At 43.8% G+C, this 13,026-nt stretch overlaps 1 protein-coding gene across 2 annotated transcripts in view; it reads left to right on the top strand.

Moving 5' to 3' along the window:
* The window catches only part of NFYC (nuclear transcription factor Y subunit gamma), a 54,901-nt gene that overhangs the window by 29,316 nt on the left and 12,559 nt on the right, over positions 1 to 13,026 (top strand). For both annotated transcript variants that reach the window (XM_015424906.1, XM_015424905.1), the window contains exon 4: positions 5,902 to 5,997. In XM_015424906.1, the coding sequence (XP_015280392.1) occupies positions 5,902 to 5,997 (96 nt within the window). The remainder of the gene's footprint in view (positions 1 to 5,901; positions 5,998 to 13,026) is intronic.

The raw sequence follows: 13,026 nt of genomic DNA, 5'->3' as shown, positions 1-13,026 counted from the left end.
TGTGAAATTATAGAAGCAATTAAAAACCAAAAAAGAAAACACCAAGACCAGATGGACTCCCAATAGAAATTTATCAAGAATTTGAAAAAGAAATTCTACTACCATTTAAAGAGTTAGTACAAAGTATAACAAAGACAGGTAATTCCCAAATTCTTGGAACGAAGTGCTTATCACACTAATACATAAACCAGACACAGATGGTAAAGAAATTAAAAACTATAGACCGATTTCATTATTAAATGCTGATTACAAGATATTCGCAAGTATATTAGCATCAAGATTAAAATTAATTATATCTCAAATTATACAGCAAGATCTGGCAGGCTTCCTTTCTAAGAGACAGTTGAAAAACAATATAAGAACAGTGATGAACGTCTTGGAGTACTACGAATCACACATGGAGAATCAATTAGCTTTAGTCTTCTTAGATGCAGTAAAAGCTTTTGATAACATTTCATGGGAATTCCTTATTCAAAAACTGGAAATGTGGGATTGTGGAATACAATTCCTCTCAATGATTACAGCAATTTACAAAAAACAAATTGCCAAAGTTACGATCAATGGATATATGACAGAAAAAATTAAGATACAGAAAGGAACAAGACAAGGATGTCCCTTATCACCATTATTATTCATCTTTGCATTAGAATCCTTAAATGATTTAGTGAGAGAAAATACTTAGATAAGAGGACTTCAGGACAAAAAAGAAAGAGGTGGATTTGGGCTACCTAACTGGGAATTATACTATCAAGCAGCAGCGACAGCATGGATTAAAGACTGGATCCTATTAGAAAATCAAAGAGTATTAAAATTAGAAGGCCACGATCTGAGTATGGGTTGGCATGCCTATGTTTGATATGAGAAAGATAAAATACATTCTAAGTTCCAAGAGTATTCTATGGATATACCACTATATTATGAGAAAACCTTATAAACTTAAAAAAACATTCTAAGAGGAGCTCTATTAAAAATCTGGAGGAAATTAAAAGATAAATATTATTTAAAAATACCAAGATGGGTCTCACCGTTAGAAGCTTTTATAAAACCTACCTTATTAACAGATAACAAAAAAGAATCATACAATGTTTTATTAGACAAAAAGAATAAATTAACAAGTGCAGATAATCTACAGACACTTAAACCTGACTTGGTGGGAAAATGTGCAACTGAAATCGAGATTTAGTAAGGATAGTACAATTGGTTTTTATCAGACACAAAATGAACTGGATAAAATCTGGCTCTTATCTAGAAATAAAATGATCCAGAAAATATACAATTCTTTACGGGAAGATTATATGCAAGATGAATTGGTTAAATCAACCATGATATCCTGGATGCAGGACATAGGACACAATATTGATATAGATGAGTGGACTAAAATCTGGAAAGTGGCAAAATACTTAAGAGCCACAGCATATAAAGAAAACATATATAAAATATTTCATAGATCACCGGATAAAATTGCAAAATGTAATGCAAAAATTTCAAAGAACTCCTGGAAATGTAAAACAAATGTCGGATCCTTCTTTCATATGTGGTGGAAATGTGGGAAAATGTATGAATACTGGTTAAATATAAAAAAAAAAATTGAGATTTTAAATACTAACTTAGAACTACTTCCAGAAATATATTTACTTAATATAATACCAGATGTATATGTACAAAAAGATAGGTATTTACTGACATATATTTTAACGGCTGCCAGGTTACTGGAAAACTGGAATAGATTACCTTCGAGAGATTTTTTAATACAGAAATTGTTAGAGGCAGCTGAGATGGACAAGTTAGATACGTTACTTAAAGGGAAAGATTATACACTATTCCAGAAAAGATGGTCAAGAGTGTATAAGTGGATGGGAAAAAAATAATATAATTTACTCTATATGTTTTATGTATCAGTATTCTATGGATATACCACTATATTATGAGAAAACCTTATAAATAAAAAAACATTTGTATAAAAGACTGACACAACCACTTTTAACTTTAAAAGGGGTAACTTCTCTGATATGAGGGGACATGTGAGGAAGAAACTGAAAGGAAAAGTAGAAAGGGTCAAAACCATTAGGGAAGCTTGGAGACTATTTAAAACTACAATCCTAGAAGCTCAGAAAAAATATATACCACAGATTAGGAAAGGCACAAATAGGTATAGAAAAAAGTCTGCATGGTTAACAAACAAAGTAATGGAAGCTGTAAAAGGTAAGAAGGATTCCTTTAAGCGGTGGAAAGCTAGTCTCAGTGAGGTTGATAAAAGGGAACACAGGCTGTGGCAAATAAAATTCAACTCTGTGATCAGGCAGGCAAAAAGGGAATATGAGGAGCATATAGCAAAAAACATAAAGACCAACAATAAAACTTCCTTCAAATACATTAGAAGCAGGAAACCAGCCAGGGAGGCAGTGGGGCCCTTAGATGACCAAGGGGTAAAATGAGTACTGAAGGATGATAGGGAAATGGCTGAGAAGCTAAATGCATTTTTTGCCTCCGTCTTCACTGTGGAAGATGAGAGGTGCTTGCCCACTCCAGAGCCGCTGAGTTCGGGAGGGGTGTTGAAAGACCTGAGTCAGATTGAGGTGACGAGAGAGGAGGTCCTAAAACTGATAGACAACTTAAAAACTGAAAAATCACCAGGCCCAGATGGCATACATCCAAGAGTTCTGAAAGAACTCAATTGTGAACTTGTGGATCTCCTGACAAAAATATGTAATCTCTCCTTAAAATCAGCCTCCATTCCTGAGGACTGGAAGGTAGCTAATGTCACTCCCATCTTTAAAAAGGGTTCCAGAGGAGATCCGGGAAATTACAGGCCAGTCAGTCTGACGTCGATACCGGGTAAATTGGTGGAAACCATTATTAAGGAAAGAATTAGTAGGCACATAGATGAACAAAACCTATTGAGGCAGACTCAACATGGGTTCTGTAAGGGAAGATCTTGTCTCACTAACCTGTTAATGTTCTTTGAGGGGGTGAACAAACATGTGGACAAGGGGGATCCAATAGATATTGTTTACCTTGACTTCCAGAAAGCTTTTGATAAAGTTCCTCATCAAAGGCTCCTAAGTAAGCTCAAAAATCATGGGATAAAAGGACAAGTCCTTTTATGGATCAAAAACTGGCTAATTAATAGAAAAGTGATGCACATTGGAGCCAAAAATCCTAAATATAAATACACATTGATGGGGTCTGAACTGGCAGAGACTGAACAAGAGCGAGATCTTGAAGTAACAGTAGATAACTCAATGAAAATGTCAAGACAGTGTGCGACTGCAATAAAAAAGGCCAACGCTATGCTGGGGATTATTAGGAAGGGAATTGAAAACAAATCAGCCAGTATCATAATGCCCCTGTATAAATCAATGTTGCGACCTCATTTGTACTGTGTACAGTTCTGGTCACCACACCTCTAAAAGGATATTATAGCATTGGAAAAAGGGCAGAAAAGGGCAGAAAAGGGCAACTAGAATGATAAAAGGGTTGGAACACTTCCCCTATGAAGAAAGGTTAAAATGCTTGGGTCTCTTTAGCTTGGAGAAACGACGTCTGAGGGGTGACATGATTGAGGTTTATAAGATTATGCATGGGATAGAGCAGGTTAAGAAAGAAGTACTTTTCTTCCTTTCTCACAATACAAGAACTTGTGGGCACTCCATGAAGTTGCTGAGCAGTCGGGTTAGAACAGATAAAAGGAAGTACTTCTTCACCCAAAGAGTGATTAACACATGGAATTCACTGCCACAGGTGGTGCTGGTGGCTGCAAGCATGGACAGCTTCAAGAGGGAATTAGATAAGCATATGGAGCAGAAGTCCATCAGTGGCTATTAGCCACAAGGTATAGATAGGAACTCTCAGGCTGGGGCAAGTGATGCTCTGTATCCTTGGTGCTTGGGGAGGGGGACAGTGGAAGGGCTTCTAGTGTCCTGGCCCCACTGCTGGACCTCCTAATGGCACCTGGTATTTTTGGCCACTGTGTGAGAGAGTGTTGGACTAGATGGGCCATTGGCCTTATTGAACATTGGCTTCTCTTATGTTCTTAATGGCCTCGAGATGTGCTGGAAGCTTCCTATGATGGGAGCCCGGCCAAGCTGGCCTTCTTTGCGATCCAAGTGCGGAAAATGCTGCATTAGTGGGGCCACGCATTCACCTCAAATGGACAGCGGGTGGACTTTGTCAGTTCCCGCTTACATGACCGAACCGCTGACTGGTTTGTTGACCTTTACAACATAGCGGCCCCGGAACTGAAGGACGTCGACACCTTCATGCAAGCCCTCCACCATCAATTTGAAGACCCACTGGAGTTGGAGAAGGCGAGGACCTGCTTGAGGGGCATCCAGCAAGGCACCCGGTCGGTGCAAGAATACTCAGATGCGTTTAAGGCCACGGCTGCAAAACTGCTAGGGTGGCCTGAGGAGGTGCTCATCGAATTCTACAGAGCTGGCCTCATCCTGGAGAAGGTGCTGGCGCAAGACAACCCTCTAACCCTAGCGGGGTAGATCCGGGTGGCATGTAAAGCCGAAAATCGCCATAACCTGGTAAAATTATATCACCAGAAGGGCCCTAGCCGAGGGACGGCCCTTCGAGGATCATGGGGCAGAGGTTACTCCTCCCTAGGAGACCAGGAACAGCGCCTGAAGAAGGGGCTCTGCCCTCATATCTCTTCAATAAACTTTCTCTTAAGAAATCCTGTTAACTGGATACCTGACACCATCAAAGATGGAGGTCCTGTGGTGGTGGGGGGCACCTGAAGTTGGGGTGCTAACTCCCAGACAATGCTCCTTCTAAGCTGTGGTGTCTTGTGAGCAAAAGTTCTACTTTGTGAGCTGCTGGCATTAAAGTTGTGAGTGAGCGATTTGACTACTGCATAAATTGCTCTGGAGTCATCCTTCCTGAGCTAAGACAAAAATCTGTGAGCTGGAGGCTAAAAAACTGTGAGCTAGCTCACACTAACTCCACTTAGAGGGAACACTGCTCCCAGCATTTAAAGGCATGCTGTTAACACCAGCATTGACCATCAAGAGCTTGGGTGTTCTCCTGGATCCCTCCTGATCTATGGAGGCTCAGGTAGCAAATGTTGCTAGGATGGCATTCTTCCAAATATGCCAGATCAGGCAACTAGGCCTCTTCCTCTCTAGCCCTGACCTTGCCATAGTTATCCACACAACTGGCACCTCAAGGCTGGATTGCTGCAGCTCGCTGTATGTAGGGCTACCCTTGAGGCTGACCTGGAAATTATAGCTTGTCCAGAATGCAGCGGCATGGGTACTTCCAGGTACCCCAATGACGGCACACATTCAACCTGTGTTTCGCCAGCTGCACTGGCTCCAAGTTGAGTACTGGGTCCACTTAAAGGTTTTGGTTTTGACATTCAAGGCCCTTAAGGGTCAGGGGCCAATATACCTGAGGGACCACCTCTCCTGGTATGTCCCTCAAAGAGCTTCACACTCATTAGATCAAAATCTACTGGTGATCCCTGGCCCAAAAGACATCAAGCTGTCCTCAGCTAGAGCCAGGGCCAAAAAGTCCCTGGTTGCAGCCTGGTGGAACTCTCTGCCTGATGACATCCATGCCCTGCAAGACCTAGTTCAGTTCCTCAGGGCGTATAAAGCAGAGATGTTTTGCCAGGCCTACTGTGGAGGACAGCGATGGCCCACACCGTGGCCTTTCATCTTGGCCTACCGTGACCAGCTACTGATCTGCCTTAGGGAGGGAGTGAAATGCAATGTATGCCATCGATCACTATCTGTAATTAATTATTTATTGTACATTTTAAGGGCAGTTTATAAATTTAATATGTAGTAATAATAATAATAATACACCAGTGCTTCTTGCTTGTTAACCTGAGCAACACACTTTCCAACCCACATGCAGGTTCTGAACGTTCCCTCTTCTTCTTTGTTACAGAGAAATGACATTGCCATGGCCATAACCAAGTTTGATCAGTTTGATTTTCTCATCGACATTGTTCCAAGGGATGAGCTTAAACCTCCCAAACGCCAGGTGAGATCCGGGGGGGGGGGGATTGATTGAACAGAAAAGGGGCTCTTTTTGTCAAGATCATTGTCAGTCAAAACGATTTCCCACCCTCCCTTGGTAGTGTTTCGGGGGGGGGGGTCTTGGGATCACTGCAAAAGAGATAAAAACATTTGGTTCATCAGAGAACGTCTCCCCAAATTCCTTTCTTTGAGCAAGTTTCTGCTTGACAAGGATCACTCACCACCAGTCCCATAAGCTCTGGATCTCCTTTCATTTCATAAATCTGTGGACAGCTGGTGATAGATGTCAGCACATAGTCATGTCTGACTGGCTGTGCAGAGTTGCGATGTCATCTCGTTCACGACACGATCCATGGCTGCCTGGGATCACTTCACGAAGAAGGTTTCAAGTGGGTATCCGTGTTGGTCTGCAGTAGAAGAGCAAGATTCAGGATATTGATCCTTTAAATAGCAGCAAAATTTCAACGGTATACATTTTCAAGAGTTGAAGCTCCCTTAATCAGATCTTACAACGGGAGCGTTGACTCTTGAAAGCCTATACCCTGGAAATCTTGTTGGTCTTTAAGATGCTACTGGACTTGAATCTTGCTCCCCATGAAGAAGAAAGTCCCACCAAAGGGGAAAAAGAGACCAAAGAGTAGTGTGTGTATCAGGGTAATAATAGCAAAAAAGTGAATGTTCACAACAGTGTTTGTGTGGCAGGTTGTTTCAGGATATTTAACACACACACACACACACACACCCCAATTCATGTCATCCTGAAAAAGAAAATGAGCAAATATTTGGCGCAGCTCAGGTAAAACTGTCATAGAAATACTTACTTGAATCCACTGTGAATTGCCTTTGCATGCAGAAGATTCCAGGGTCAATCTCCAGTTAGAAAAAACAGACAGTAGGTGATGGGAAAGACCTCTGCCTGAGACTTTGGAGAGCTGCTGCCAATCTGCATAAACAATACTGACCTTAATTGACCGATGGTCTGGTAAGGCAGCTTCAGAAGTTGGGCACTGTAGAACGTATTCTTCTCTATCTCTTACAGTGAGATGGTGGAATCTGTTTACAGAGTTAGGCTGTAGTTCCCGTACATAGATGGGATTTCCTCTGCTTTGCCCAGTTAGAATACCAGATTAATGTTCTTAGATGTACATTCTGCCTTTCCATTGGCATTCTCAAGGCATAAAAGAAGGTCACAACCCATTAACTACAGAAATCATAAGAGCCATCACCCTGGGAGACAGGTTCCGGTCCTTTGACCAAGGTCTGTAAAAGTTCTTTTGATGACAGCAGGATTGATGGAAAACGAAAGGCAGAGTGTGGGCCCTCCCTCTGGGACTGACAGCTGCTGGTGGAAATGCAGTCCTCAGGCTCAATTCCCTACAACTTCTGACCTATTCTCGCAAGTGCCACGTGGCCAGATATCTGAGAGGAGATTTTTGGATGGTGCTTCTGGCAGCAGACACTCAACCATTTCTTGGTCCCGGTATTTCTGTGTGGGGCTCAGAACAAGGTGCTGGATTCTGAACATGAGCTTGGAACAAGGATGTGAACAGCAGCGGGGCTGCTCCTGCACTGTGTACTCCAACCCTGACTACTTCCATGGGCGAACTAGGGGTAGGGGATGTGGGAGGCCCAGCATATAACAATAACAACAACAATAATAATAGTATACTCTCAAGTCACAGCTGACTCATGGTGGCCCTAGGACCATGGAGTTTTCAAGGCAAGAGATGAGCAGAGGTGGTTTGCCTTCCTCACCATGGCAGCCCCAGTCTTCCTTGTTGGTCTCTCATCCATGCTTAGTTTCCAAGCTCTGACAAGATCATGCTAGGCTGGGGTATTAGGCTGCTAAGTGTATGATACTGGATGCAGTTTTAGGACGACCTTCAAGTACTTTATCTTCTGCCACCCCTTAGAGCAGCCAGAATCCCAGCAGGAAAGTAAATAAGGGGCCTGACAGCAGCTTTAATGGATGGGGAAAGCACAGGATGCGCGTGCACGCACATACACACAAACACACCGCTTTTAACAGAGAATGAATAAGAGGTGCTGTGTTGAAATTGTTGGATATAAATGGAAGTTGCACCATCCTGGAATATCTGCCACAGTTTGCAGCAGCTCCTGTCATACACACCCCAGCTACAGCTACTTTCTGCTTTTTAGCAGGACAGGGTTTGGTTGCCCAGCTGTATTCACCGCAGCTTATTCTTTTAAGCCCTTGGACACTTTTCTGCCATCTCAGTGTGACAAACGGTATTGCTGCTGCTTTTGAGGCAGGTAATTGAATGTTTTAGAAATCACAGGAAGCAGCATGCGTATTGATTTTGAAGTGCTGAGCCACCCCCACCCCCACAGGCACAGTACACAATTGGGCACTTGATTACCTGCACAGCGGACTTCTGTTACATAAGCAATAATCTGGGCATGATGCTGGGAGCTGCTTGTCTGGTGCATGAGTTGGAGGTGATGTGTTCATTCATCAAAGTTCAGGGCCGCTTGATGTTTGCATGTGGCAGTTCTTCTTGGCCCAGTTGGGGCCAACTTTTAGAGATCAGATGCCAAAAGGCAGTAATGGCTACTGACGTTTTTCTCACAGCTGTCTGGGTCCAGTGCTGGACCAGTCAATTTTTAGCCAGATACTTTTAAAACCTCCATTAAAAAGAGCATCAATGTACAGAGGGAATAATGACAGGCGCCACTGCCCTCTAGACGAGTCTGGTTCCTCCAGGAAGTTTTGTGGACCACTTCCTCCCTGCAGCAAAGAGCAAGCATTGTCTTCTCCATCCTAGAACTGTCATCGCCTGTGTCTTTTCTGGGCAGTCGTTGCTCCTGTAAACATCCTTGACTGGAAGCTGTACAGTGCTCAGGAGGGCTTTCAGTCGGATGTTTACAGCGGCAGGCTGCCACAGTCCTCCTGAACAGAAGTGGGATTGTATCGAAGAGCCCTTTAGGGGAGGCACCTGGGTGGGAGGCAGCTTGTGGGCACAGCATCTGTTCAGGATCAACTTGTGAGTCACAAGATTCCACTAAACCACCTGTATAAAAAGAAATATATCCATCAACAAAAGTATTCCATATAGACCCACATCTTTGGTGTCATGTAGCTGTCACTACACTGATTTGTATTGATTGTTCATTGCCTTTTTATTCTACTCCTTCCCCCAAGGAGTTCAAGGTGGTCCATGTGGTTCCCTCAACCCCATCTCCCTGCCTCCACTTGTCTTTTTTGTTTTGGCTGAAATAGTATATGTGGAAGAATGCCAAGAGAACAAGCCAGCTGGCCTTCTTGCAACAGTGAAGTTTTGTATTTATTTTGTTGATACTGATAATATACACTTGTGTATTGCTTTCCAGAATCTCAACCGTAGGTCTTTGCCCCCAAGGAGGTTACACTCTAAATTTTGATAGTGGGGAAGACCACAGAGAGGAGAAATCCCCAGGGTACATGGAATAAATATGAACAAATTTTGAGTTTCACATCATTGTGTTTGCTGTGTACCATCAAGTTGCTTCTGACTTATAGCAGTCCTGTGAATTACATATGTAAGTGCTGTCAAAATCTCAGTCAACTTATGGCAACCCCAACAAGGGGCTTTCAAGGCAAGTGAGAAGCGGAGGTGGCTTACCATTGTGTTCCTCTGCAGAGCCTTTCTTGGTGGTCTTTGGGAGTCTCTGAACGATATAATTTTGATGTGTGTCCATAGTAACTGTAAACACTCCTTTCTTTCTTTTTTAAGTCCCTGCTAGGATGGGAAGAAAACTAATGGCCAGTCTGGTATACTTTTCAAGTGGAGTGAGGAGAGGAACAAACGCTGCTTGCTCATTGCTTCTTGCAGTTAGTTGTCGGATCACTAATTATTTTTCTGCTGTGAAGCTCTTTCTGCTGAATTCATTTTAGTTCAAGACCGCTGCTGTGAAGGTCTGAGGCTCTCTGAAAGCTTCTGCTGGAATGCTTTAGATAGTGCTGATTCTCCAGCTCCAAAGAAGTTTGACTCTCCAGGATCACTGTAAGAGCCACCCGCTTCCCTTTGAAATTCAATCCCACATCAATACAGCGGCTTGGGCTTCTGTCTTCTGATGACAGAAGCAGGGAGCACCTGCTTCCAAATTCTGCTTCCTGCAGAATGCATATGCCTGGAATTTTGGAAGTGACTGGTAAAATGATGCCAGAAAAGCAAAACAGGGAATCTCACGGCACCTTAAAAACAAGTTGATTTATTGTAGCGTAAGCTTTAATGAGCTACTGCTCGTTTCATCAGATGCCTGAATTAATTCTCTTTGTGCATCTGATAAAATGGGACTCTGGTCCACAAATGTTTATGCAACAAGAGGTCTGTTAATCTTTCTGGTGCCATGGGACTCCTTTTGTGATTTTGCCTCAGCAGTCTCATATAGCCATATTCTCTGGAATTGACACTAGAGTAATCTTGTACTCTAGGTGGCTTGAAAATCCCCCATAGGTTCAGAACGTAGCAGAGGTATTCTGTCCAGCCAGTAGTTGGGTGAACATTTTCAAGTTAACCGGAAACACTTCAGTGCTGCTCAGTACTAAAATTCAAGAGACCCTTGCAGTGTATCCTGCTCATAAAAACAGGTGCAGGGGTTGAGGTAGCGTTTGAACTTGGAACATGAAATTATGCCCAGAACAGAAGTACCAACTTTCATTCAGTGCTCATGGGAATATGTTGCAAACAAGAGGAGAATTAAACCTGCCTGCTGGCTGGGGCTTTTAAGGAGTTTTGAATATAAAGAGGAGAGGGGAGGGACTTGGGGCTTGTTATTTTATCTTTGATTTTTTGCTGGGGATGTTTTAAACTATTATCTATTGTAAACCACCTTGAACCAAGAGGAAAGGTGGGATGTAAATAAAAACCACAAACCAAACTGTTTGCTTAACCAGCAGGTTAAAAGAGGATGAGTTTTTTGCTCCCATCCTTTAACGTGTCAGGTGGGATAGTGTGTTTTCCTTGCTGCCAACAGAATCCAAAGATCTGTGGGCAGAGCTATGGTACACACTCTGGTGTTAACCAGAAGCCTCTGCTCTAGCTGATTGGGCCATGACACTCTGAAGGTGCCCTGTTCACACCCAGGGACCTGAGGCAGGAAGAAGTCAAGACAGGGAGAGCAGGAGCTCTCAGCTGATGATCCTAGAACCTAGTGGTGATTGCAGCACTCCAGGCTTCCTGAGCTTTGGGGCGGGATGAAGTCACCCTCTGCATCTTAATAGCTTGCATTCCTGGTTAATGTTTCACAATGCTCTGGGCAAAAATGGCTTTACATCTGAACCAGTTTGAACCAGGCTGCGTCCTGCCAGCTGCTGCTGTGGCTGCCTGTTTTCAGTCCACAGTAACACAACAGCATCAGCTTCTCCCTCTGCTGTCGTTTTGAGCAAGCTCCAGTACGTCAGCTCCACCTTTTCTGGAGACATGACAGTGTCTGGCCTTAGACAAAGAAGGAGAAAAAATAGAGGCCTTCAGTCTATTTGTAGCAATTGGTCTTCAATCCTCATTCTGTCATAAAGGAATGCTTCCCTCCCTGTTAAGTTAGCCAGCTCACTTTCTAGAGCCGGGTCCGCTGCCTTATCACAGTCCGGTGACTGCGCAGGAGAGCCTGACGCGATGTGGATGGAATCCATTCCACCCATTCTTGGCAGCGTTGCCTCTTGGCCTCCACTGAACTCCAAGGCTGCCCTCAACAAAGGTTAGCATGACTGTTTGTGATTATGAATTTTTCAGCAACAGTTTGTGCATCCAGTCGTGGGGTCAAAAGCCATTCCAAAACAGTTTCATGCATAATTGTACTCCATTTTTTTTTTAAGCACGTTAAGGAGATCGGTTTGATACCTGTACGTTTATAGGAGAAGGTCAAAGACGTTGACAGTTGAGATATATTTAGAATAACCTGAAAAACACTCTTCGCACAAACTTTGTTCCTGGGGCAAAGGAAACTTGGAACTTAATGCTGGCTGTGCAGAAGCGATGGGCAGCCTCTGACCCCTGGGGTACAAGAGGGGCTCTCAGAAGGGCTCTGGGGAGTTCTGACACATTCAGTGGGCTTCTCTGTTTCACGGACCTTTTGCTTAGCAGGAGCAGGATATCGAGTCTGGCAAGTTGCTGTTGAGCCAGAGTTGTATTCAGCCCTAGCAATGGCTGCCGCCATCTTTTGGAGGGTGCAAAATCCCAGTCTTCTCGTAGCTTCCAGCCTCAGCCTTTCTAGGCGTCTTTTCAGCTGAGAATCGTGTCTCTCAGCCATTACGGATCAGAGGGAAGTCAGTGGAAGTTGGTCTGCAAGCCACCATCTCTTGTCGGGTTGTTGCGTGACCTCGGCAGACCCAGCATTTCCCATGCAGCAGCACGTGTAAACATCCTACACTCTCAGCTGTGACTTTGCGGTGGCTGGGAGAAGGTTGTTTACGCCTTCTGCCATGGACTGACCATCCTGAAAACTGTGGTCTAATGGCCGTCTTCCTTCCTTCTGGGCAGGAACTGGGGCTGGAGTTCTCTCTGCAAAGCCTCCTGTCCCCAGATTTTCTTTCTTGCAGTGTTACCAAGGAGAGGTTCAAAATGGAGGGAGGTAATTAAAAAAAACAACACCTGGATCAGGTTTGTTGAACAAATTTATCTTGAGTTTTCATTGGGTCCTGTTGTTAATGCTAATTGGTAAGTGTTGGTAGGGTCCAGAAAATTTCCTGGGCACGTAGCAGGGTGGGCAGCAGCTCCAGGTGATGCAACTCTGCTGAGCCTCGTGCTTCAAGGGGAGATGAAACCCTGAGCGAGCCCTTTGGCAGTCAGCACCAAAAAGTGTTCTCCCCGAGACCCCAGTGGGAGGTATTTCTCTCTGTCAGATTTTCTGTCCCTCCCTTCTTCCAAGGAGGACTTCCAAAGGATCGCTTCATTTTATTCTTAGAACAAGCAAAAGCTGTTATAAGAGCGCTGGGCTAACATCAGGGAGACCTGGGTTCAGATCCCACTGGGAAAAATGAATGGGGAGGACAATTAGGTGGTTAGATGGAGAGAAGATGAGTTTGCTGTGGTCG

The sequence above is a fragment of the Gekko japonicus genome, unplaced genomic scaffold (assembly GCF_001447785.1).
Source record: "Gekko japonicus isolate JY-2015 unplaced genomic scaffold, Gekko_japonicus_V1.1 scaffold1435, whole genome shotgun sequence".
Taxonomy (NCBI): Eukaryota; Metazoa; Chordata; class Lepidosauria; order Squamata; family Gekkonidae; genus Gekko; species Gekko japonicus.
Note: the sequence above shows the minus strand (reverse complement) of the source record. Positions and strands in the feature narration are given on the sequence as shown.